This window comes from Convolutriloba macropyga, chromosome 10 (genome assembly GCF_964194025.1).
Source record: "Convolutriloba macropyga chromosome 10, txConMacr16.3, whole genome shotgun sequence".
Lineage (NCBI taxonomy): Eukaryota > Metazoa > Xenacoelomorpha > Acoela > Convolutidae > Convolutriloba > Convolutriloba macropyga.
The window spans coordinates 30,886,047-30,913,010 of NC_134477.1; the positions used below are offsets into that span (position 1 = coordinate 30,886,047).

The 26,964-nt window shown below is 39.3% G+C and overlaps 1 protein-coding gene across 1 annotated transcript in view; it reads left to right on the forward strand.

The window, feature by feature from the left end:
• The window catches only part of LOC142347989 (prothrombin-like), a 42,621-nt gene extending 16,633 nt beyond the window's left edge, over nt 1-25,988 (forward strand). The window contains exons 4-5 of the mRNA XM_075399154.1: nt 13,857-13,999; nt 25,829-25,988. Of these exons, the coding sequence (XP_075255269.1) occupies nt 13,857-13,999; nt 25,829-25,988 (303 nt within the window). The remainder of the gene's footprint in view (nt 1-13,856; nt 14,000-25,828) is intronic.
• The last annotated feature ends 976 nt before the right edge of the window (nt 25,989-26,964 follow it).

Here is a 26,964-nt window from a genome sequence, read left to right on the forward strand (position 1 = left end):
GCAGCAAGGATTGTGCAAATCAAACATCGATAGTGTCATCCACATCGACTGGTGATAAAGACCCAAACGAGACCGTAATTGAAACAGGAAATGGAGCAATAGAAAACGCCGAGCAGAACGTCGGGGTCTCTTCCAGGCATTTGCTACACAAGGAAGCAGAAAAGAACCCAGTATCGCCAAATCGCGATCATCGAGAAGGCGACATATTGAAGAAAAGGAACTGGAAAACCCAAGAGCTAAGAAGGAAACAGAGCAACGATTGCAAAAGCGACAGTTGGAGTTAGAGCAGGAGTGTGAAGAAATAGAACTTCGTCGCCAGCAAGAAGAATTACGACTGCAACAACAACAGCAACAGCAACAACAACAGCAACAACAAGAAGAGGAGTTACGTCTTAAGATGCAATAACAAGAAGAGGAACTGCGTCTTCGACAGCATGAGCAAACCCTTGAAAACGAAAGAAAGAAAGCAGATGCCGACGAAGAACAAAGACGGCTGAAATTTGAGCTGACCAAAAGAAGCTCAAGGGCATCTGGATCAGTGTCAGATGAGATAGAAAGTGTTGGATCAAGACGCAATCATGAAAGATCAGTCGGGTGGGCAGAATCAGTGGCTCAACAGTCTGTCTCTAGACGACCACTATCTCCAAACTTTGTTATCGACCCTCCAACGATTGTCAAACAGGACAGAGTTGACAAACGTTTCACGACCTACTCGAAAACAACCCCGCTGTTCCAACTGGGTGAAGGACTTTTCTCAACTCAAATGCCAGAACCGATTATTCCCAAGAAACAAAAAATCCGTAAATCAATTAGAGTAACGGACCCACCACCGCCGTTGACAAGGACGACGTTTCAGCAGCAGGAAACGTCAGCAGTTCAAAACACAAAAGGAGTCAGAGTACCATTAACAACTCTCGAAACAGGTCTGCCGAGAGCAGAAACAGAAGCACACTTAATCAAACACTCCCCAAGTCATTTACCAAACAGCATCAAGCAGTGGTGCCAGAGGCTTGCCAAAACTAAAACTGACTGAGTTTTCAGGAGATCCTCTGTAATGGCCAGAGTGGTCGTTGTAATAGTCCTCTTGTAATGGTCGTTGTTATTCAAAAGCCAATCAGCGATATGAAAAAGATGCAATACCTGAAGAGAAGTCTAACGGGTCAAGCAAAAGCAACAATATCGGGAATGGGATTCAGCTCACAATCATATTATCTTGCTTGGGATATACTCTGTGAGAAGTATGGCAGATCAAATGTTATAGTCATTGCTCAATTCAGGAGAAAACATACTCATCGTCCAATTCGACACAAAGATTCTACGAGCATCGTCAAGTTTGCAATTTTGGTTACAAACATGGTGAAGACCTTGACTCAACTTGGATACACATCAGACCTAGAAGCAGAATTAGGGCTAAGTTCAACAACGAGAAATTTTTGCCGCAACTGAGAGAACAGTGGTTGCAGTATATGCAAGATCGTCGAGAGGCAACTTGATTGTTGATTGTTTTTTGAAGAATGGCTTGCCTCCTAAGCAGGAGTTCTTGAGAACCTGTTAGCGCAGACAAACTGGTCGTTTGCCTGAAATAGATTTCAAAGCCGTGATAAACCGAAGACGAGTACCTTTGCTTCAAACGTTTAAGAGTCAAGCAAACAAAAGAATCTCAAATGTCCCTTCAAAAACGGACAACACCACGTGGACTTGGAAATTTCAAATCAATGAAAGTAGAAATTTCAAATCAATGAAAGTAAAAGAACGACGCGAGCAAGTCCAGAAGTTCCGACTGTGTTACAATTGTTTGAGACCAGGTCACATTTCGAAGGACTGCAAAAGCAGGACATGCAGTTTACCCCCTGTGGCAGGCGACACAACAGACTTTTGCACAGCAAATTAACGAAGAAGGATACTACAAAGAATGTCTCAGATGCTACAACGGCAGTAGCAACTAACATCACCCAAGGAGGACTCAGTGTGGTACGAATCAAGCTGACAAACAGAGACTTAAGCCTAAGTGTACTAGCAAAGTGTGATTCAGGATCCTCGATTTCATTCGTAGACAAGCCAGTGGTGTCTAAACTTCTACTTTAAGGCCGAAAAGCGACCTTATCAGTAGGAGGGATTCATGGCTCACAATATATCAAGACTGAAATAGTGCCGATAGCTGTTTCAGTGCATGAGAAATCTCAACCATTGACAACAGTGCAATTCTATGTGCTCAAGAAACTGAAGTTGGGTGACCAGATTCTGGAGCTGCAAGAATTGAGGGACCGTTACCCACATTTGAGGAACTTGCCAAATCAGACCTACAATCTAAACGAGGTTCAAGTGATTTTTGGACAAGACTGTTACGAAATTCATCACTCTTTCGAATTCATGAGATCAGAAGACAAAGCCGCACCATGGGCAGTAAAAACAAAGATTGGCTGGGCCATAAATGGTCTGCTATCAGCTAAGCAAGCAGCAATTCTTGCCACAACAGCAACATCAATCGCAGACAATAAACTAGCAAACCAGTTGAGTAAGTGGTGGGATATCGAGTTTTACGCTTCAAACTGCAATGTCACTTGTAAAATGAGGAACAACAAGCAATTAAGACGTTGGAGCAATCAACACGATTCAACGGTGAAAGGTACGAAGTTGTCTTTTGTGGCGAGAGGACGAAGTGAAGTTACCGAACAACTTCTACTCTGCAATGGGACAACTCAAGTCCCTAGAACGGTGCCTGCAGAAAGACGAAACGCAAAAGATGCCCGACCAGGAAACCACTGACACGGACGTCAACGCCGGTTGCGTTCGGAAAGTTGACCATAACGAACTGAATGAAACCAAAGACAAAACTGCAGTGGTATTTACCGCATCATCACGTCATTAATCCGCACAAACCTGAGAAAGTCAGAAAAGTGTGCAACGCAGCAGCAAAGTACCAAGGTGTAGCCCTAAACCACAAACTTTAATCTGGACCAGACCTGTTGCAGAGTCTGATCAGATTTATTTTACGCTTCCGCGAACACCTAATACCACTTTGAGCCGACATAGAAGCGATGCTTTTGCAAGTTGCTGTCCCAAGCGATGACGGCCGATGCAAACGATTTCTCTGGCGAGAAGATTCAGAGCACAGAACAGAAGTCTACGAGTATACACGACACGTTTTGGGGCGAAGCTCGCTGACTTGTGCAAATTACGCTTTGCACCAAATGGCGAAAGATAACGAAGTCAACGACGAAAGTCTCGTCAGAACGTTTCAGCAAAACTTCTACATGGATGACTTTCTAAAGTCAGTCAGAACCCTCAAGAAGCAATCGAAATCCACCAGAAAGTCAGAGATAACCTCATCAAAGGTGGATTCAATTTGACGAAATGGATAACAGGTGACGATGAAGTCAAGTCACAGATCCCAGAGACAGACAGATCAACGAAAGTTGTGAAAACTTTCGAAGCAGAACCACCATCTTCAGTCCTGGGACTCAACTGGAATGTGGACACAGACAGTCTCATTTTCAGTTGTGAAACTGAGAAAGAAGTTCCAGCAAAAATAACTCAGAGAATTGTCCTAACCTTTGTCTCATCAGTGTTCGACCCAATTGGGATATGTTCACCCTTCAACATACGATTGCGGTTTCTATTCAAAAGCATCTGGGCAGCAATGAGGCAGGCATGGGACAAAGTATTGTCTGCAGACCACTCAAAATTGTTCATTGATTGGTGCTCTGAGTTGACAAAAATAAGGACTATGTCATTAAATCGACTTTATTTAAAAACGGATGTACAAACTTGAGACTCCTCATTTTCACAGATTCATCAGAAAAGGCAATTTGCATCGTAGCATATCTGCCAGATGAAGCAAGGTTAAGATTGACCTATGTGATAGGAAAATGCCGTGTGGCACCCATCAGACACTCGACGATTCCGAAGTTAGAACTTCAAGCCGCAGCTTACCGAGTTCGTCTCAGAAAGCAGACACTCAACAAACATGATGTCAAACTTGACAAAAACTATCATTTGACCAACTCGTCAGCACTGCTACAGTGGCTACAAGCAGCGAATAAGAAGCAACAAGAGTTCGTTGCAAACAGAGCAGCGGAAATACTGGAAAACTCATCTATGGATCAATTGGGACATGTCAAAGGTGTTACAAACCCTGCTGACATCGGAACCCGAGGAATGTCCATCAAAGGCCTCTTTGAGTCCGTATGGCTAAACGGGCCGGCATGGCTACAGACAGATGAAGAAAAGTGGCCAAAGCCGTGGTGCCAAGTGAACGAAGCTGAAGCTGAGCTAGTTACTAGTACTGTAGCCACAGAAACTGAAATAGACAATCTATTTGACTGGAGATGATACAGTAGCTTCAACCGAATTAGAAACTTCATTGGATACTGCTAGAGGTTCAAGACGAAGCAGAAGGGACCCCTCAAAGCAGACGAAATCCATGAAGCAGAACAAATATTGTTTCGATTTGTTCAAAACGAAAGCTTCCCGAATGTTTCAAAGTTGATAGCAAACGGCAAAGAAATCTCAAAAACATTGAACACAGCCAAATTGTCACCCTTCATAGAGGAAAACGGAACTATTTCAGTGAAAGGTCGGCTGAAACATTCAAATCTGGATTACAATGCGAAACATCCAATACTATTGACAGCAAAACATCCAGTCGTACAACTTCTGTTGGAGAGAGCGCATCGTGACAACCTACACGAGGGCACAGAGTATGTGAAAAACCTTCTTCAACAAGAGTTGTGGATTGTTGGATTGAGAAACGCATTAAGGAAAAATCAAGTTTAATTGTGTCAAATGCAGACACAGAAAGGCCAACCCAATCCACCCAACGATGGTGGACCTACCCCGAGAACGACTTGATGAATATGTGTTCCCATTCACCCATACCGGAGTTGACTACTTTGGACCCTTTGTAGTCAGGTCTCTTCGACGTACCACGACGAGATGGTGCTGCCTCTTCACTTGCCTGACAACCATAGCTGTACACATCGAAGTTGCACGGTCATTGGACACGAGTCATGTCTAGCTGCAGTGACAAGATTCATTGCAAGACGTGGCTACTCCAACACCATCATTGGTGACAACGGAATTTCGTTGAGCAGCCAATGAGCTGAAAGCATTCATGAACGATTGGGACAAAGCTAACATTGAAATTGACTTAGTACAGAAAAAGATTGTTTGGAACTTCAATCCTCACGGAGCTCCTCACTTTGGTGGAATCTGGGAAAGACTAGCTCAAAGTTGCCAGATGGACATGATTGCAATCCTGAACAACCGAAGCCCCACTGACGAGGTACTCAGCACGACAATGTGTCTTGTGGAACAAACACTCAACGCAAGACCCCTGACAGCAATAGGTGACGAACCTGAAGACATGACCCACTCACACCAAATCTTTTCTTGCTAGGACGAGAGAACGCGAGCGCACCATTCATGCCATCCAGTGAACGCTACCATGACCTAAGAAGATCTTTCAAAACGGCTCAAGCATATGCCGACATGATTTGGAGAAAATGAACTCGTGAATACCTACCACAAGGGAACCAGAGATCGAAGTGGTCAAAAGAACATGTGCGAAAACTGAAAGAAGGTTAACTAGTATGGCTAGTAGATGATTCTTTGATACGCTGTGAGTATGAACGGTGGGACGAGTCATTGAGATCTTCACTGGCAACAACGGTGTTGTGAGATCAGCGAGAGTTAAAATGGCACATGGAGAGCTAAACCAGCCGGTCGTGAAGTTAGCGCCAGTAATCTACGATGTTGTTTCCGAGATCGATAACAGAACCGGCGATGTTAGCACCACTTCAGATCCGCTAGAAATGCCGTCACACAGCAAAAAATAACGTTCGAAATTGAAAAAACTTAGATTTTGTCAAAACTCAAAAATGGTCGAAACTGAAAATTTTTACAAGTTAGTACCGAAATTTCGTACAACCTCCCGATTTTTGGAAGGAAAACCTGAGCAAACCGAGGTTACGGCACACAATTAGGGTTACCTCTAAGCTACTCATGGACCCAACGAACGATATCGCATCAGAGCCACAATTATGGCTATTAGCACTTATATGTGCAAAATTGGAATTTTTCGATATTTTGTTAATTATTGTTCAGTTTCTTAGATTGTTTATTTTACGACAATTTAGATGTTCATTAAAGGTGAACTACCGTACATTCGAGGCATTTAGATCCACGAAATAACCATCCGTGCTTATGCCAACAAAAGCAAATATTGCAGTATTTTGACTTTTACCATGTAAACAATGATCTGAATCATTTTCTTGACTAACCAATCAGAAACCAGTAGAGATGATGTTATAAATCACAAATATTTGATTATTTACTTTTAACCAATTGTTTGAGTAAAGAAACTCTATTTTATTTAGAACAATTAGAAACCGTTACCAAGAGCAGTTGGCTCTCAAATTAGACTAAAATTTGATTCTTTAACAACTTTAGTCTTCTTTGCTAAGTTTTGCTAGACCTTAAGATCTCGCGATTTTTAATTTAGTTGAGCTCACTTTACAAAAATTAGCAACATTACTAGCTACTGGTTAAAGCCTTACAGAATTCAGCACGAGTTTGAACATGGATTATCAATAAGGATTTTCTTAACTTCAATCCTTACAGTCCTCAAAGTTACGGTCCTTTAAATACGTCCGAGCGACAAATTATTTCTTCGAGATTATTAGTCAATCGAACCCAGTGAAGAACCAGGCTGGCGTAAAACTCGAGAACCAGGGTGTGATATATCGGTTCCTCTGAGATTCATGAGCAGCCGCAACATATTTGGAGCTACTAATACTCAAATGTGTGCAAAAATCATCTCTCAAATGAGAGCCACTCGACAATGACAAATGTTTTTAAAGCAGCAAGGCCAATACAAAAACTTCTACCTTTTTGATTTCATCAAATGGGTAAATAAAGCTCAGAAAAAGCAAAGGAAGTCTTTAATCCCTTACAATTACTTCTGCCCCAATTTTATTTTGAATGAAGGAACTGGATAAACAAACATGAAACTGTTACCACAGCAATCAACATTTGCAGTCAATCAACATTACAAAGCAAGTCGAGGTCATACGTCATACAGAGAGGGCACTAATGTGTTTGGACTATAGTGGACTGCTTTCGCCGATAGTCTCTGAGTGTGCTAAGGTTTCAATAAAAAAAATTGAAGCATCCAAAATACGGAGAAATGTTCTGTCACTACTATCAACTTTCTTTCAGTCGAAGGTTTATTAGGTTGTATGCTGCGTTCAATTTTCATATGATATGACTTTTGAAAAGCATCTCAATTTAAAAAAAAACATTATTTGGGAGAACGGGGTTTTATCTTTTGAAGAAGCAGAATTCCCGAAGTTGTTTGAAAATTCCCGACTTCCTGTCAAAGCTGAAACAAGCACCGAAAGAAGATACTTCAAAACTGCCAAAAACTAAACCAAAATTTATGTGTTTGCCTAGTCATATTAAGACATGATGTCTGAAAACTATTATCTACGGTCCCAACCAAGAAAATATTCCGCTCACTTCGCATTTGTTATTGGAAAATGCTGAGCAGCACAACTCAGACTTCTTTCAATACCAGGATTGGAATTGCAAACGGCAGTCATGCCAGTGTGCTTGACAGAAACTATAGTCAAGGACCACAACACGAGGATGCAAATTTGTAGTTTTAGTTAGATTCAACGAGAGTACTGCAGTGGATACAAAACTCTCATTGTTACAGGAAGTGATTCTGACGTGCAGATTAGCTGAGATACTGGATGCGTGGGATAATGGAAAATGAAAGTGTTAGTTGAAACCGAGCTGACATTAAAATTTTCAGGAGAAGTTAGTCACTCACTGCGGTGGTCTGGTTGAATTGGTCAGAGACATAATGGCAATCTAGCAAGTGAACCTAATATTTACATCAGATGGAAAGAGTGTACACTCCTCGGTTTTCATGACACTAGTTGACGAAAAGAAAGATGTTAATCAGTGGGAATTTTTCAGCTATTTTATCAGACTGGTAAATGCAGTGGTATACGTGAAGCTGACGTTGAGCAGTGAGGACGGAAGAGCAATTATAGTGAACATTGAACAGACAGAAAGAGAAAAAACTGTGAACTTCCAGTTGCTAAAGCAAGAAGTTTACTGACAAGGCAAATTATCTTAGGTGAAAACTGAAAGAAAAGAAATAGAAAAAACTTCACAGTTCTCACCCTTCCTCGATTTGTTAATCTTTAGAAGTGATCTTAAAAACAATCAAAACGAAAGCATTGAGCATGAAAAAAAATTGCTAAGCGTTTGATACCAATTTTAGGCAAATGAAACGCCATACGACCAAAATAGAACTTGTGTATCACCTCCAAAAGGCAGAGCAAATAAGATAAACACCTATAGATTTACCTGAAGACCTTTTAGGTGCTTTGTCAGTCTCTACAAATACTGGAGTGGACTGCATGAGCCCCTTCATCAGCCCCTCTCTGCAAATATTAGGCAAAGACCGAAAACTGATGGTGTTGTCTGTTCATTTGCCGAACTGTAAGAGCGGTGAAATTGGAAGTGGTACCCACGTTTGAAAAATTTGTTGGAGCTAACAGGAACTGCAGAGAGTGTTGCTGTATGGAACAAAGAAGGTTTCTAAGAACATCTAAATCCACAGAAGAGATTCATATCATATGGAAATTCAACCCACCTGCAGCGCCGCATTTTTCTGGAGTCACCAAGGATTTCGTTTCAATTATGATGTGTAAGGTTGAATTGATGTTGAGTGCAGGACGTTGATTCCTGTGAGCTCAGACAATGACAACTTAGAAGCATTGACTCCCAATCACTTTTTGCTTGGCGACTAGAAAATTTGCCTATACTATCTACATTGCACAGAACAAGGTGCTGATCTTCGGAAGTGCTTGCGACAGAATCAAGCCTATCCAAATCAATTGTGAAAAATTTCATAAAAGTAACAAACGATGGAGTCTCTAGAAGACCAGCAGTGAAGCCCCCCTTGCTACAAAATGGAAACGATTTTTCACTAGGGGAAACGGAATCGAAGATGTTAAGGCCTGTTTTATTAAGTGAATAAACATCAGTCAAAGATGGTCAATATAAATCAGTAAACAGTAGTAGAAAATTATGACAAACGCAATTTAAAACTGCGTTATATCGTAGCCACAATGATTCTTTCACGGTTCTCAAATATAAACTTTAACTGTTTTTAGGACGTGATTACCATAGGCGAATTGATCAAGAAATCGAAAACTTGAGCAGTCTTCACTATCAGAAAATTTGTATTGCCAATTAGATATGAATAACAAAAAAAAATACTAAATCAAAAATCGAGCTCAAATAGAGCATCAATTGCGGATTATATTATGTCAGTCTTAGTTAGTTTTTTCAAATAAAAAAAGCAAATTAGAGGGCATGATGAATCGTAAAAGGTAATTTAAGATGGGATTAATAGTATTAGGAGCAATTGATGACTTGACAATCGCTCTGAATTAAGAATGAAACAGTGGAAAACCCCTCAACAACTAAAGCACAGCTTTGGTGAATTTTATTCAAGCAATCAAAGAATTCAAAGTGACGCATAGTCGAAAATTCTTTGTCAACAATTGATAAATATGGTCGTGGCGAAGAGATTCGCAGTGATACTAATCTTGTCCAAAGCGGCAGACAAGTTTTGGAATGGATGGTGTTTGCTACATCATCCAAAAAAACACCCCAACAATTATGGCAAAGTATGACGTGTTCGCAATGCTGCATCAAAACACAAAGTAGTATGCCTGAATGACAAAATATTAAAAGGAACTCTCCTATTACACGAGTGGATTGAATGATATCGAGATTTCGCGAAGGACAAAGAGCAATGAAAGCCTCCTCAAATTGATGCTTCTGCAAATGAAAGTTCCCAATAAAGGACAAAGTTGGTGGAAACTTCCATGGAGGCACAGAGCCAATAACCCGTTAAATTATACGAATATTAGAGTGATGTGTTTGGAGCTACCAATTCTCAAGTGTTTGCAGAAAAATCAGTCAAACAAGCGCGATTCGACAATAAAATATGTTTTCAAGTTCAGCGAGGGCAGTGCAAGACTTCTAATTGTTTGATTTCATCAAATCAGTTTAAAAACCCAGAAAAAGCAAAGGAGGTCTTCACTCAGTTGCAATTTCTTCTTCACAGGAGACTTGAAGTCAATCAACATTACGAAGCAAATCGAGGTCAAAACTCATACAGAAGCTTCTTATGTGTTTGGACAATAGTGGACTGCTTTCGACGATACTGTCCGAGTGTACCAAGGTTCCAAAAAAAAATTGATACATCCATAATTCGGAGAAAGGTTCTGTCCCTACTATTATCGTTATGTCATTCGAAGGTTTTTTAAGTTGTTCGCTGCGTTCAACGATCACATGACATGACGTTTGAGAAGCATTTCGACTAAAAACGGGCAACATTTGGGACGATGGGGTTGTATCTTTTGAAGAAGCTGAACACCCGAACTTGAAAAAAATCTTCCAGTCAAAGGTGAAAAAGCCCCAATAAAAAGTACTTCGAAACATTAAGGAACTAAACCAAAATTTATGTGATTGCCTAGGCATATGAAGACACGATGTGTGAAGTGGATTATCTACGTTCCCAACCAAAAAAATATTTTGCTCACTTTGCTTTTGTTAAAAAAGCCTAACCTCGTTTCATTGTAGGCGCTATTGAAACCAGTTGAAAAACAGATATTGTTGATTAAAAGGTGATCATTATTGAAACCAAGAAAATACTCAACTGAATTTGCATTTGTTATTGGAAAATACAGAGCAGCGCCACTAGGACCTCTTTTAAAACGAGGATTGGAGTTGGAAAGGGCAGTCATGCCAGTCTGTTTGAAACAAGTTATAGTCAAGGACCACAATATAAGGATGCAATTTTGTAGTTTTCGTTAGATTCAACTACAATACTGCAGTGGATACAAAATTGTCATTGTTACAGGAAGTGATTCTGGCGTATAGAGTAGCGGAGATTCTGGATACGGCTGATGCTTCATAGTTGAAAAATGTAAATGGTATCTGCAACCCAGCTGACATTAGCACCAAAGCAATCAGAATAAAAAATTCAGGTGAATTGAGTGACTCTCTGCACTGGGTTGGTTGAAGTGACCGGAAACATGAGGGTAACCTTGCAAGTTAACCTAGAAAGGCAAGTCTAGCCCAAAAGAACCTAATATTTCCCTCAGATGAATACAGCATACCCTCAGTCGTCATGACACAAGCTGACGAAAAAAGTATATTATTCAGTGGGAAAGTTTCAATTCTTTCAAAAGGATAGTAAATGCAGTGTCATGCGTGCAACTGGCGTTGAGCAGTGAAAAACCAAAAATAATTACAGTAAACCGAGAAGGAGCAAACGCAATCGACTTCAACTTGCTACAGCAAGAACAGTTTACGGAGGAAAAATTAACTTAAGCGGAAACTGAAACCTGAAACATAGCAAAATTCCGCAGTTTTGACCTTTCATTGATATGTTGATCTTGCGAAGTGATCATAAAAACAATCAAAACTAAAGCATTGAGCATACAAGAAAATTTGTTTGGCAGTGAATATTGATTCTAGGCAAAGGAAACGCCATACGATCAACCAAGAACTTGTGTGACACCTAAAATCGGGCAGAGCAAAAAGCGAAACCTCTATGGATTTACCCAATGAACTTTAAGGCGCTTCATCAGTCTCTACAGTTGCTATAGTAGACTACTTCAGCCCGTTCTCTATGAATATTGGGCGAAAAACAAAAACCGATGATGTCTGTTCATTTGTCCAACCGTGAGAGCGGTGATGTACAATGATTCGTTCACGCTTCTCAACTATAATTTTTAAATGTTTTTAAGACGTGATTGTCATCAAAGAAGTGACCGAGAAAAAAGAAAAACTCACGTTGATTTCACTATTGAAAAATATTAATTGCAACATTGATATGAATTAGAAAAAGCCTTACCGCTTCGAATTTCAAGCTCAAGTGGATAATTTAAAACCGAATTTATTAAGTCAGTTTCAGCGAATTGTCAAATAATAATAGCAATTTAGAGAGCACGGCGAATCGTATAAAGTAATTTTAAATCGAGATTCATTTTATTGAGAGCATTTGATGACATGGTTATTGCTTACCAATCAACGTGAATTTCAGAGCTCCATAAATGGGCTTGAAAATACCAAAAATCGGTTAAATTTTGTTAACTTTATATGAATAAATTGACATACAATGAGTAATGAATTCAAATTAATGATCGTTAATGTAATTGTCAAGGTTAATGTTCTGTTTTCAATAACTCATTGATTATAAAAAATATTTCAGTTATCGAAGGTACAGCAAAACTAGATTTGATTTGTTTAAATAAAGAATTAAATTTGATACTCTCAATCTCTCCTTCTGATTATTGAAATTCCTAAGTAAAAGAAACTCTGTACAAAGTACGGAACTAACAATCCTTACTGGTTTTAAGGACGCGCAACATCGTTTCGTTTTAGGCGCTTCTGAAACCAGTTGAGAAACAGAAATTTTGACTAAAAGTTGATCCTTATTGAAAACAGTAACCCTTAGGTTTAGTTATTTCAGTTACACTTTTTATCAGCTCAAATTTGAAAATTTGAATAACTTTAATTTGAAAACTATATTTTGTAGGAACAATAATTCCCAAATTCTGTTTTTGATGCAAGTTTTTAACAAATCTCAAACACAAGTTGATTATTTGAACTTGGAATTATTTCTGTTATTCCGAGCGAAACAAATTTATTGAACAGCAAAGCTGAACGATTTTTTTCTAAGACTAATTGAGTATCAGGTAATGCAACGTTTATCTACAATATAGTGGATACTAAATTCAACTGTGAGAACGTAATTTGAATAACTTTAATTTGAAAGCTATATTTTGTAGGAACAATAATTCCCAAATTATGTTTTTGATGCAAGTTTTTAACATATCTCAAACAAAAGTTGATTATTTGAACTTGGAATTATCTATGTTATTCCGAGCGAAACAAATTTATTGAACAGCAAAGCTGAAGGATTTGTTTCTAAGACTAATTGAGTATCAGGTAATGCAACGTTTATCTACAATATAGTGGATACTAAATTGAACTGTGAAAACGTAATATCAGGACAGAATTGAAACCGCTGAAACGAATTGGGCTTTGTAAGGTTTTCCTTGTGACTTATAGGAGAGCAGCCGTTACAAAAAGTTGAAAAATTTCTGCTACTAACTTCCTTGCACACAAAAATCCTGGACATTGAGCGGTAATTAGATTGCTTCACAACATTTCAAAGATCTTTTTAAAAAATATTTTCTACATGTTTTGTGTGGCATCCACTATAGATATAAAATTATTACTAAAATTTGACTTTATTCTGGTCGACAAAATCTCTGTAAGCAGTGAAAATGGGTGTAAGAATTAACTCCTCGTCGTAGCGGCCCTAGAGGCATGGTAAAACTCGCTATTTCCGAAGTTTTTTTTATCAGTTAGGCAGGGTTCTATTTCCGGGGGTATTTTCAATGGGTGTTTTTCCTACTTTAAATTTTTTTCTGGGGAAGTGTTTTTCTCCTTGGGGATAGTTTGTTCTCAAACAATGTGAAAACATTTTTTTTTGTTTTTACTGTCAAAAATGTATACTTCACGACTATAAACAATGGCTAACTGCTATGCCAATCCTTATGAATTAAAATTACATACCTGGGTCGAGTTGTCAACGCTAAGAATTGCTAAAACAATGTAGAAATTGCTCTGAATAAGCTGAACAGACGTAAAAAATGCGATTAGTATCTACAGAAAATTAAAATTTCAGTTCAAGGTCATTTCAAATTTCCTGATAAATCGGGAATGAGCTTTGACTACTTTGCTGCATGAAGATAGCAGATGCACAGTTGCGAGAGATACCCGACCTCATACTGCCTACGTGCCAAGAGAGCCTAAATGTGCTTAATATGTTCAATCTGGGGAGACCAGTGCTTGGTTTCGCTGGGTTTGGATCCATCTCGAAAAGTCACAAAATGTACGGTGTCTATTTTTATAATTACTTTTCTAAATAAAAATAGATAACCAGTTGCAGCTAAATATGGTGGAACTATTTTTTTCGTTTAAACTAATTTGATGGTCGAGTCAGATCTAAGACATGATAAGGTCCAAGATCTAAGACATTAGTTGAGGGCAATGGTGTACATTGTGACCCAAGTTGATAGTCCGGACTGTTTCTGATCAGCCTTTTCCCGCTGGCTAATTAACAAATTCAGGGTTTAACCAATTAGCATGCTTAATCTCCCTCCCTCCCTCAACCCCCTGCTTATTGTTTACGGATCTTTTATGCCTTCTCTCACTTGCGACTGCCTGTTTTATGTAACATCGTAAATTGGGGTTCATAAACGATAAACGGATTGGAGGGTCAGAATAGGCCGATTTCCTATGTCAATTTTTGTCAATAAACAATTGTTTTAAAACAAGAGGGCATTCATGATTCTGTGCGTGACACAGCAAGTTCACACTTTCAATAAACTACAGACAATGAACCAGATTACCGAATGTGACAGGTTGCCAGAGATGTTAGTTTTCGCGCAAAATTTGATTAAGCGAGTTGCATGGAAATCATTTTCGACTACGTTAAAGTTCTTCTTTTTTTTGCAAATTGTCATTACATGACTGAGCTTCGTCCCGTCAATGAATGTGCTCTTCACTTTTAGCAGAATAGGAAAATCTGATCAATAACTAGTGTATTTGGAAATGTTTTTCAAAAGGAATACAATAGTATTACAAGATGAAAAGCAAAAAAAATTATAATCGACTTGCTTAATTTCTCAAAAAAACTCAAAATAACTACAAAGTCCTCGAGTACAAAAATTTGCACGGAAAAAATGATCCTATCTGGATAACGATAAGGTCACAGTGTTCTATTCAAAATCACAAATTACAAGGAAGTTCAACATATCAGAAACTTTTCAAATGACGAGACTGTACATTAAAAAAATGTGGAAAAAAATTAGGTTCTCATGTGTAAATTTGATACACAAGATGTAGCCAGACAGCAAAGTCTTCAAAATTTTCCAATTTCAAAAGTATAATTCGTCGTAAATCTTGCTTCAAATGTCAACAATATTTTCAGAGCAAAGTTTGCAACATTCACAAAGAAACTTTCAGAGGAAATTTTGTGCGCGAAAGCAAGCCACATAAACTATTTCAATATTTGATGAAGCCTAAGCTCTTGGGAAAGAAGCTGAGACAATACCTCAGCACTCAGCGTGGTACGGTAAACTAAAAAACTGAAGTTAAGAAATTATGTTCGAAAACTTGGTCTAAGTTGAAAACAGCTTCTACGAGCATTAAGAAAAGGTTTTTTTTTACAGCAATAAATATTCAATTGAAATTCATTTTGAGATAATTTTTTTTATGATCCTATCTGACTAAATTTAAGGTATGCTTGGAAATTTGGTAATTTTTGGAAAAGTCATGTTTCAAGTTCCAGGAGAAGGTGCTATATTCATTCCCTTTTTGGAGGCAAACTGCTACGAGAGCAGCTCTCTTTGCTCTACTCACACAGATGGAGCTTTCCTTTCAACGGCGTGGAGAAAACTCAATTCTAAGATTTTCTCTCAAAGAATCTAACACGAGAAGTTCAACAAAAAAGACAGTTAATCAAGTCAACTTTTTAGTTCTGCTACCTACCTCAATTATGAAGATAAACTTTTCATTACGAGACAAAATGTTTTAGAATGACCGAACAAGAAATGAGGAGCAGAAAAAAATGAAAAAGAATGACTGTACTGGAGCGGTCTCGCAAAAAATCTAGAGAACAAACAACAATTGCTCACAAAATGTGATTAGTGCTCATTGGATTTTTACATAGGAAATCGAATTCACGAGAGTCTCTGTTTTGTCAAAACACTGTGATTTCCTCAGCTCTTTTAGGTTTTTTTTAATTCAACTTTCTGAGCTGAAACAATGTGTATGAAAAAATTTTGTGCTCGAAAAGATAAGAGAACGCCGCAACTGGGTCAGACTACTAACGGTGATTTTTTGCTGATATGTACTCTGACGACTGCATGCTCATTCTTGAGTAAAAAGTTTCGTATATATTCATCACAGCGTTTGTATTTTCTTATTTTTGAGCAAAACAAGATTAACCGAACGATGTTGCACTCAAAGCTACCGAGACAAGGATCAGCTCCATTTTTTTTTGTGGCATGCTTCAGCGAGGTTTAGTTTAATATTGCGGCTGAGCTTAACAACTCAGAAATCAAATTGAATAGCGCTTCAAGGTCATTTCAAGCCTTAAAAGCTAGAATAGTGTGACAAGCGAAATTCAATGCTACATTCTATCGAAGCCAAACGGATTTGGTCATTTTGTTCAACTTTTATATTTAGCAACTATTATTAGAACACAATCGTCATTCATGAAGTCAAACTATAACTCAAACTCGAACTACCTCAACAACCAGCAAAACAGAACTACGACTTAACAGTATTGCATCAGATTCTTTGCGATTGGATTGCGAATCAACCTGTTATTGATACAGAATATTCGACAAAACTTCTATATGGTTAACAAATTTCTCATGACATCAAGTTTACACTGAAAAAGTGACGTTATGGAAAAGTGTTCACATTCTGTCGACATTATTATCTACAACCAATCAACAGTTGAATTTGTCATGTAAATCCACGTGACTAGCAGCATAAAAGGATCTTGAAAAACTACCAAAAATCAGAAGAAATTTGCAATTTTGGTCAAATTAAACTGACATACAGTGCGTATTGAAGAACACTCTCTTGAGCAGTAAATTACTTGTTTTCGTGTCTTGTTTCTGTAGATCAAATTAGTGATGGTACAGCCTAACTTTACTCTGACTTATTGAAAATAGAATTGACTTTGAAATTCTCAAATTTTCACATTGCGGAACAAAGTTCTAATAAGTTGAGTTACAGAGTAGATAAACTGTTCGTTCTTGTTTCATTCATTTACCAGTTGCCTCGGCTGATTCCAGTTTCTTGATCGGTAGATCTGAGAACTTGGTTACAAAGATATAGAAAACTTTGTATTTCGCCCATGTATTAAGATTGGGTATAAAATATAAAAGGTAGCCCCACCAACGCAGTTTACCGAGCGTTGTTCGTTCTTAAATCAGATAGTAGGCCTACTTATCGTTTATAAACCACTGAAATTTTATCTCACTAGTATTTGTGGTTAAGGAGATATCATTGAAAAACATCTTATTTGAGACTCACTGATTATTTGAAATTTTGGACTTTTGCTTAGTTGAAGCAAAGTTATTTGTTATTCGGCAAAGCTGAACAAGCAGTTATTTGACATTATTGAATATCAAGTAATGCAACGGCATTCTATAGTATAGCGGATAATACAGTTCACAAAAGTTAACTGCAAAAACACAATATCCGGACAGATTTGAAACCGCTGAAACGAACTGGGCGGTGTAAAGTTTTCCTTGACTTTGATAGGAGAGCACCCGTTACATTTGGCCCGCCGACTCGAACAGTGGAATGCAAACTGCTGTCCAACCTGATGAAGAGATTGCCGAAGTCAACCCCAAAAGAGAATCAAACAAATCAACAGCAACAGGCCAGTGAGGCGAACAGAAGAGTGCAATTCACAAAACACGTTGAAGAATTGACCTCGTTTAAACGGAACAAGCAAAGCAAACAGCAACCAGGCAATTCGAGCACAACCAGCAGAGAGGAGTTTCAATCAACAGCTCACAGGTACGACAAGAGATTCCGAGACTTAGTGGAAGAAGTCAACACTAAAAGAAGTCTTGGCTACAAAATAATTGAAGATTCAGATAGACCCAACAAATTAAAGGTCCTCTATCAACAGACTGTCCACCTCCTAGAGGAAGAAATACCCAAGCAATTGCAGGGTCGAAACAAGCTTGTGCCCTACCAAGCAAATTTCGTTGAAGAACATCTGAAAGAAGCAAGGAAGTGCAAAGCAAGTTTGGACTATCATTGGCTTGCATATATCAGCAAAGGCACGCAACCAGAAATGAATGCAGAGCAAAGCAACGTAACCCAAGCAGTGAACGACAACGAGAGCAACAACAACTACCCAACGGACAACCCAGTTGCTCAAACAGTGCAAAATGGAGCAACAGCAAGTGGCCAAGAGACGGAGAGTGTTTCGGAAGCATCGTCAGCAAAGCAAAGGCGAGAGGAAAGGATGAAGAAATTCGATATCGAATTCGAAACCAAGATGCGACTCGAACAAGCACGGTTTGAGCGGAGGAGGCTAGAGCTGGAAATGCAAATGAAAGAACTGGAAACCAAGCATCAACCGCTGGAGGAAGAGCGTGAGCTAGAGCGCAAAGTGAAGAGAACGGCATTAGAAAACGATGATGCTCGTTCCCAATCAACTGGTGCTCGAGACAAATCACCTTTCAACTGGTCCCCCAAGAAAAGAGATGTCTCTGACTGGGCCAGCAGAATCGACAACCTTCTAACACCAGATCGATCAACAGCTCGCTTCGAAGTAACCCCTGAAGTGAACAGGCAAAGTCACTTCTCACGATATCGCAGTTCACGAGACCGATCCTCAAGTGTTGAAGACCGAGACGTTTCCCCCAGAGCCGCTCTACTACGATGCAACACTGGCTATTCAGGTAGTATTAGCCTACCAAAGTTGAAGTTGAACAACTTCGACGGGAACCCTCTCGAATGGCCGGAGTGGTCTAGTATGTTCATTGCTACAGTGGATCAACGACCAATACCAGACTCAGAGAAGATGAGTCATCTGAAGACTCTACTGACAGGCAAGGCAAGGTCAGCAATCTCTGGAATGGGCTATTCTGGACAGTTCTATGGTGCTGCATGGAGCATTCTGGAGAGGAAATTTGGAAGGCCTCATGTGATCATTGATGCACAACTGGAGAGCCTTCGCAAAGCAAGTCAGGTGAAGCCACACGACTCAACAGGTCTGATCAGTTTCTCAGTTATTGTTTCGAACTTTGTGAATTTGCTCAAAGAGTACAAGCAGATTGGTGATCTGCAATCAAGCTCGACACTGTATAAGGCAGTAGATAAGCTACCCCAAGTTCTCAAAGAGAAGTGGTGGTTCTATGTTGATGATAAAGATAAAGATTGGCCTGATCTGATTATGTTTGAAAAATGGCTATCAAGGATAGCGTTCGTGCACGAAGGGTTTTCAGCTTTCAAGGGAGAGCGAAGAGAAGAAGACCGAAGGAGCACAAATAGAGACAAACGGTTCTCGAAAACGTCGAACTTCAGTGCAAGTTCCAACTTGAAAGAAACGAAGCAAACGCAAAGTGATCACTGTCCACTAGCTGATGGCACTCATAAAATATGGAACTGTCCACTATTCAGAAACATGAGTGTGAATGATCGGTACCTAGCAGTGAGAAAGCAACGCTTATGTTACGGATGTCTAGGCAAAGGACATGCAATCAAAGATTGTAAAGTCAATGCGTGCGGCATCAATGGATGCATCAAGAAGCACAACCGATTGCTACACCCAGAAAACCAAATGGACGAGGGTAATCATGCAGTCAACGTAAGCGCAGCAACAATCAACTAGAGTAACGAAGTTACTAGCTTTCTTCAGATAGTTCCTGTCTCAATACAGAGCGGTGGCAACAGGCTGAACACATATGCTTTCCTCGATAGTGGATCAACGGTCTCATTCATCGATCAATGTGTACAAGAGAAGTTACGGGCCCAAGGCACCGATGCGACGCTTAACATAGCTGGCATACACGGAACAAAGGATCTGAAGACAGAAAGGATTCCTCTCAAAATAAAGGGACTACATTCAAAGGTGCATTCAATCGAAGCGTTTGCACACCCGTCAATCTCCTTTGGAAAAACAAACTACAACTACAACAAACTGAAGCAAAGCTTCAATCACTTGAGTGTTTTACCCAACAAAAGCTTCAACTTGATGGAATTTGGCATCATCCTTGGTCAAGATGCTTATGAGCTACAATGCCCATTGGACTATAAGATAGGAACACGGAGTGAACCTTTCGCCGTTTTAACAGAGCTAGGATGGGTAGTCAGTGGACCCATGACGGGCAAAAGAAGACAAAACGTTTGTCATTTCGCCTTCACTGAAGATGTGAAAGTGGCTGAGAATATCCAAACCTGGTGGGACATAGAAACCTATGCTTCCAAAATCAACGTCGTCAGTCAGTCAAAGAAGGAACTGCAGGCACAAAAGATGCTAGAGAGTACGACAAAGTTCACAGGCGAGCGGTACGAAGTGGGAATGCTGTGGAGTGAACCAGAGCCAAACCTACCGAACAACTACAGCTCAGCCTTGGGTCAGCTTTACTCACTGGAGCGAAGATTCCAAAGGGACCCAAACCTGAAGAATTTGTATCAACAGTCAATAGATACAGGCGTAGAAAAAAAATTCGTAAAGATATTGGACGAGTCCGAAGTGAAAGGCAACTTCGGGAAAGAATGGTATTTGCCACACCATCCAGTGCTAAACCCGAACAAGCCTGGCAAAGTAAGACGTGTTTGCAATGCTGCCTCAAAGTACAAAGAAGAATGCCTTAATGATAAGCTACTAGCAGGACCTGATCTGCTACATGGGTTGATTGGAACAATATTCAGATTCCGTGAAGGACCAATAGCCCTGACAGCTGACATCGAATCGATGTTTCTACAAGTGCAAGTTCCCGAACAGGACAGAAGTTGCTTGAGCTTCTTATGGCGTCCTAGAACAAACGAACCTGTTCAGATATACGAATATCAGCGTCATGTTTTTGGAGCTAAGAGTTCTCCAACTTGTGCAAACTATGCTTTCAAGCGAGTGGGACTGGACAACGAAAAAGAGTATCCAATAGCAACCAAGGCAATACAAAACAACTTCTACATGGACGATTTCATCAAATCGGTAGAAACCCCTGAAGAGGCAATTGAAGTCTTCAATCAACTACAACCTCTTCTCTCACGACATGGATTTGAATTTAAGAAGTGGATAAGCAATAACGATGCAGTTACCGAAGCAATCCCAGAAGACTTGAAGTCAATCAGCAACACAAAGCAAGTCGAAGTGGAACCCAGTACGGAGGGATCTTCAGTGCTAGGACTACAATGGACCGTTACTGATGATAGCCTTCAAGTATGCAGAGGTACAAACAAGGAAGTTGAAGCACCTATAACCCAGAGGAAGATTCTGTCATTGGTATCTTCAGTATTCGACCCGATCGGATTGTTTGCTCCGTTCAGTGTTCACATGAGACGACTTCTGAAAGGCATCTGGACTAAGAATGGACAACATTGGGACAACAAAGTGGAAACTAGTGAAGAAGAGGAAATCCTGAGATGGGAAGAACAACATCCAATAGTGGCTGAAACAAGCATCGATAGAAGGTACTTCAACAAAGAGAGGGATAAAACCGAACTACATGTGTTTGCTGACACATCTGAAGACACGATGTGTGCAGTGGCCTATCTACGTTCACAACCAAAAGAATACTCAGCGGACTTAGCATTTGTTATTGGAAAATGCAGAGTGGCACCGATGAGGCATCTTTCAATACCGCGATTGGAATTGCAAGCGGCAGTCATGGCAGTGATGTAGAAAGAACAGATAGTCAAGGAACATGAAATGAGGATAAATAGTTGCAGTTTTTGGTCAGACTCAACTACGGTATTGCAGTGGATACACAGTTCCCATCACAAACAACAAGTGTTTGTGGCCAATCGAGTAGCTGAGATACTAGATACAACTGATGTTTCACAGTGGAAACATATGAGCGGTATCAACAACCCAGCGGACATTGGCACCAGAGCAATCAACATTGAGGAACTCAAGAGAAGTGAGTGGCTCACTGGGCCGGCCTGGTTGAAACAACGAGAAAGCGAATGGCCACAGCAAGTGAACCTCATATTTGCCTCAGATGAAGAGAATATACCCTCGTCAGTCTTCATGATACAGGCTGAAGAGAAGAAAGCTGTTATCCAGTGGGAACGATTCAGTAACTTCAACAGACTAGTAAATACAGTGGCATACGTACATCGAGCATTGAACAAGCACAGACCAGCAACACTCATAGTTAGCATTGAAGAGAGAGAAAAAGCAAAAGCAACGATCTTCAAACTACTACAGCAAGAACAGTTTGGTGAAGATATGAAATCTCTCAAAGCTGAAAAGGAATTTCCAAAAGGCAGCAAAATCCTACAATTCTCACCCTTCCTAGATGAAGAAGGACTTATTCGAGCCAAAGGCAGAATAGGCAAGAGCCAATTGGACTTCAATGCAAAGCATCCAATTTTGCTACATTGGAAACATCATGCGGTTGAATTATTCTTGTGAAACGAGCACAAGGACAATCAACACGAGGGCACTGAGCATGTAAGAAACATTGTTCAGCAGAAGATGTGGATCCTAGGCATACGGAACGCCTTAAGATCAATCAAGAACAATTGCATTACCTGCAGAAAAGGCAGAGCACAAACGATAGCACCAGTAATGGCAGGTCTACCCGAAGAGCGGTTAGATGCTTCAACAGCCTTTAAAAATGTTGGACTCGTCTATTTTGGCCCTTTCATTGTGAAGATTGGGCGAAGAAATGAAAATCGATGGTGTTGTCTATTTACTTGTCTAACTATGAGAGCGGTGCATATAGAAGTGGTACCTAAGTTGGACACTGATAGTTGTCTCAATGCAATAATGAGATTTATTGCTCGAAGAGGCAAATCGAATGCGATCATCAACGACAATGGGACAAACTTTGTTGGAGCTGAAAGAGAGTTTGCAGAGTACGTTGCGGCATGGAACAAAGAAGGGATCGAAGAACATTTAATTCAACGAGGGATCACATGGAAGTTCAACCCAGCCGCAGCACCTCACTTCGGAGGAGTATGGGAGCGGTTGGTGAGAAGTTGCAAGAAAGCAATGTCTGCAGTATTGGGGAACAGATCAGTCACCGAGGACGTTCTTTCAATAACGATGTGTATTGTTGAGCAGACATTGAACGCAAGACCTTTGACTCCAGTCAGTTCAGATGCTAATGACTTAGAAGCAGTGACCCCCAATCACTTCTTGCTTGGCAACAGGAACGTTTGCTTACCCTACCTACCATGCGCAGAAGAGTTTGTTGATCATCGAAAGCTCTTTCGACAAACTCAAGCCTATGCAAACCTCATATGGGACAGATTTCGTAAAGAATATCTGCCAACTCTGAATAATCGGCAAAAATGGCGATCTACGGCGAACGAAACCCTCAAAGAAGGCGATCTCGTTTGGTTGATTGAAGACAGCGATAAGCGTGGATATTACAATCTAGGTCGAGTTGCGGAGACCATCGATGGGTCTGACGGTGTGATTCGATCAGCTATAGTTCGAACGAACGACGGAGTGTACAAGAGACCAGTAGTGAAGCTCGCCCCAGTACTACCTGGAAAAGATGTTTTCGCGATGGAAAACAGGGCCGGCGATATTGCGGCTGAGCTTAACAACTCAGAAATCAAATTGAATAGCGCCTCAAGGTCATTTCAAGCCTTAAAAGCTAGAATAGTGTGACAAGCGAAATTCAATGCTACATTCTATCGAAGCCAAACGGATTTGGTCATTTTGTTCAACTTTTATATTTAGCAACTATTATTAGAACACAATCGTCATTCATGAAGTCAAACTATAACTCAAACTCGAACTACCTCAACAACCAGCAAAACAATACTACGACTTAACAGTATTGCATCAGATTCTTTGCGATTGGATTGCGAATCAACCTGTTATTGATACAGAATATTCGACAAAACTTCTATATGGTTAACAAATTTCTCATGACATCAAGTTTACACTAGAAAAGTGACGTTATGGAAAAGTGTTCACATTCTGTCGACATTATTATCTACAACCAATCAACAGTTGAATTTGACATGTAAATCCGCGTGACTAGCAGCATAAAAGGATCTTGAAAAGCTACCAAAAATCAGACGAAATTTGCAATTTTGGTCAAATTAAACTGACATACAGTGCGTATTGAAGCACACTCTCTTGAGCGGTAAATTACTTGTTATCGTGTCTTTGTTTCTGTAGATCAAATTAGTGATTGTACAGCCTAACTTTACTCTGACTTATTGAAAAAAGAATTGACTTTGAAATTCTCAAATTTTCCCATTGCGGAACAAAGTTCTAATAAGTTCAGTTACAGAGTAGATAAACTGTTCGTTCTTGTTTCATTCATTTACCAGTTGCCTAGGCTGATTCCAGTTTCTTGATCGGTAGATCTGAGAACTTGGTTAAAAAGAAATAGAAAACTTTGTATTTCGCCCATGTATTAAGATTGGGTATAAAATATAAAAGGTAGCCCCACCAACGCAGTTTACCGAGCGTTGTTCGTTCTTAAATCAGATAGTAGGCCTACTTATCGTTTATAAACCAGTGAAATTTTATCTCACTAGTATTTGTGGTTAAGGAGATATCATTGAAAAACATCTTATTTGAGACTCACTGATTATTTGAAATTTTGGACTTTTGTTTAGTTGAAGCAAAGTTATTTGTTATTCGGCAAAGCTGAACAAGCAGTTATTTGACATTATTGAATATCAAGTAATGCAACGGCATTCTATAGTATAGCGGATATTACAGTTCACAAAAGTTAACTGCAAAAACACAATATCCGGACAGATTTGAAACCGCTGAAACGAACTGGGCGGTGTAAAGTTTTCCTTGACTTTGATAGGAGAGCAGCCGTTACAGCCGTTACAGCCGAGAGCAGCCGTTATTTTTTGCTGATATGTACTCTGACGACTGCATGCTCATTCTTGAGTAAAAAGTTTCGTATATATTCATCACAGCGTTTGTATTTTCTTATTTTTGAGCAAAACAAGATCAACCGAACGATGTTGCACTCAAAGCTACCGAAACAAGGATCAGCTCCATTTTTTTGTGGCATGCTTCAGCGAGGTTTAGTTTAATGATGGAGGAATTTTAGAGAGATGACGTTTTGTAAACAAATAATTCAAGATGACTTTTCACCCATACCGAAATCCATACAAGGAAGTGAAAACTTTGCGAGCTTTTCATTCACATTCAACATTCGATAGTAATTTGACGTCACTGCAATTGGGTTTCATAAAATCTCAAAAAGAGATAATCAGATAACGCGCAAAGCAAGATGTAGAGGTTGATAAAATTACTCAAAATGTTAAAGGCAAAAACTGTTAGGAAAAACTTTCTAAAATTTTCCAGTTGGGAAAATGACACGACCAGAGCCATTTGTTCTAACATCCCTTGAAATTAATTGTTCACCAACTGAAAAACAACCAAGGATTTTTTTAACCGATTAAAATTTTTGAGTTGCCAAAAATGTGTCTTGTTACGCAAGCCTAATCACACATACATCACTTGAGAACAATGCGATCAGTAAAAAAGGAGTTTAGTAGGTAAGTTTAGAGTTAATTAAGTCTAGAAAATAACGTATCTGTTTTATTTTGCGATTCTTATCATTTAGAGGATAGGTGCTTGATTTCATGCATTTGTTTTAATTACTCATTGGTGTTCAAAGAGTTTCGCTTGCGTACAAGTGTGAAATCTCCATAAATGGAAAAACAACTTCTTTGATCTAAGAAAATCTTTTCTAATTTTACTCATTTCTTTCTACTTTTTTTAAAAATAAGAGATGAGAAAATAACTGGAGATATTTTTTAACTGATAAAGGTTTAATTACTTCGTTAGCAAAATTCAACGCAATTCTTACAAGAATTCACCGCTTTCAGCGCATTCAACGCTAAAAGATGCGGGCGCTTTGCGGTGAAAAAAGTTTTTTTTCACCGCTATTCACCACTAATCTTACATTATTTTTTGTCAAAACCTCGACCCGGGTAGGTTTTACTTTTGTTTTAGCCGACTGAATTGTCCAAGTGAGACGTTTTTCCATGAATCTATGTTCGCATCTGTCTCCACATTTTCAGGAATTGAGTTCTGTCGTGAAGACAACGTCTGTGTTGACTCAGTTTCAGTCAATGATATGGTAAGGAAAATCAGCATTGTATATTTTAAATAAATTTAAGATATTAATAAAATAAAAAAAAAATCCTTTTGTGCAAAAGCAGGAACAAAACTAAACCCATATTCCTTTTCCGTACAACATTAAGACATTATATTTGATATAAATAGGAGTCAATAAGTGCGATCTATATCTATTGATGACACTCAAGAAAGCCCTTCCCGGGTCGAAGTTTGGCCAAAAAAATAATGTAAGATTAGCGGTGAAAAAAAAACTTTTTTCACCGCAAAGCGCCCGCATCTTTTTGCGGTTCTTAGCGGTGAAAAAATTTTTTTCACCGCATTAGCCAGAATTCTTACAAAAAAGAAACTGCCGTACAAGGGTTCGAACCTCTACCTCCTGCGTGTCACCAACTCCGTAGTCCAATGTGGCATCTGTCACTTACTACAATGATATTTCCTTTGGATATAAGATAAGCGTTGAAATTAGCGCGGTGAATGTTTGTAAGATTTGCGATTTTAGCGGTGAAAAAATTTTTTTCACCGCATTCTGCTGGTAGCGGTGAAAAAATTTTTTTCGCCGCATTCTGCTTGTAACGGTGAAATATTTTTTTTCACTGCATCCTGCTGGTAGTGGTGAAAAAATTTTCTTTCATCGCTTAAGCGGTGAAAACAAATTTTTCACCGCTTAAAAGTTTTTTTTCACCGCATTCATCGCATTAAACGCAAATCTTACATTTTTACTCAAATTCACCGCAAATCTTACATCTTTAGCGATTTTTAGCGGTGACACCTCGACCCGGGTTGTCAGATATTACAGCAGCAATTGCATGCTTAAAAATAAAATGGAATTCGCGCCTCTATTAAATACGGGGAACTTTAGACCAATGCTATCTCTTGAATTCAATTAATCCTTTCTCTATACGTTAAGAGGGTTTTACGTTTTGGAGTGTGGCGACAAAGGAACTATTACTATAATAATGAGACATAATACAATGTCTCTGTCCTTCCCCAGACGCGTATGTTTTGGCAAA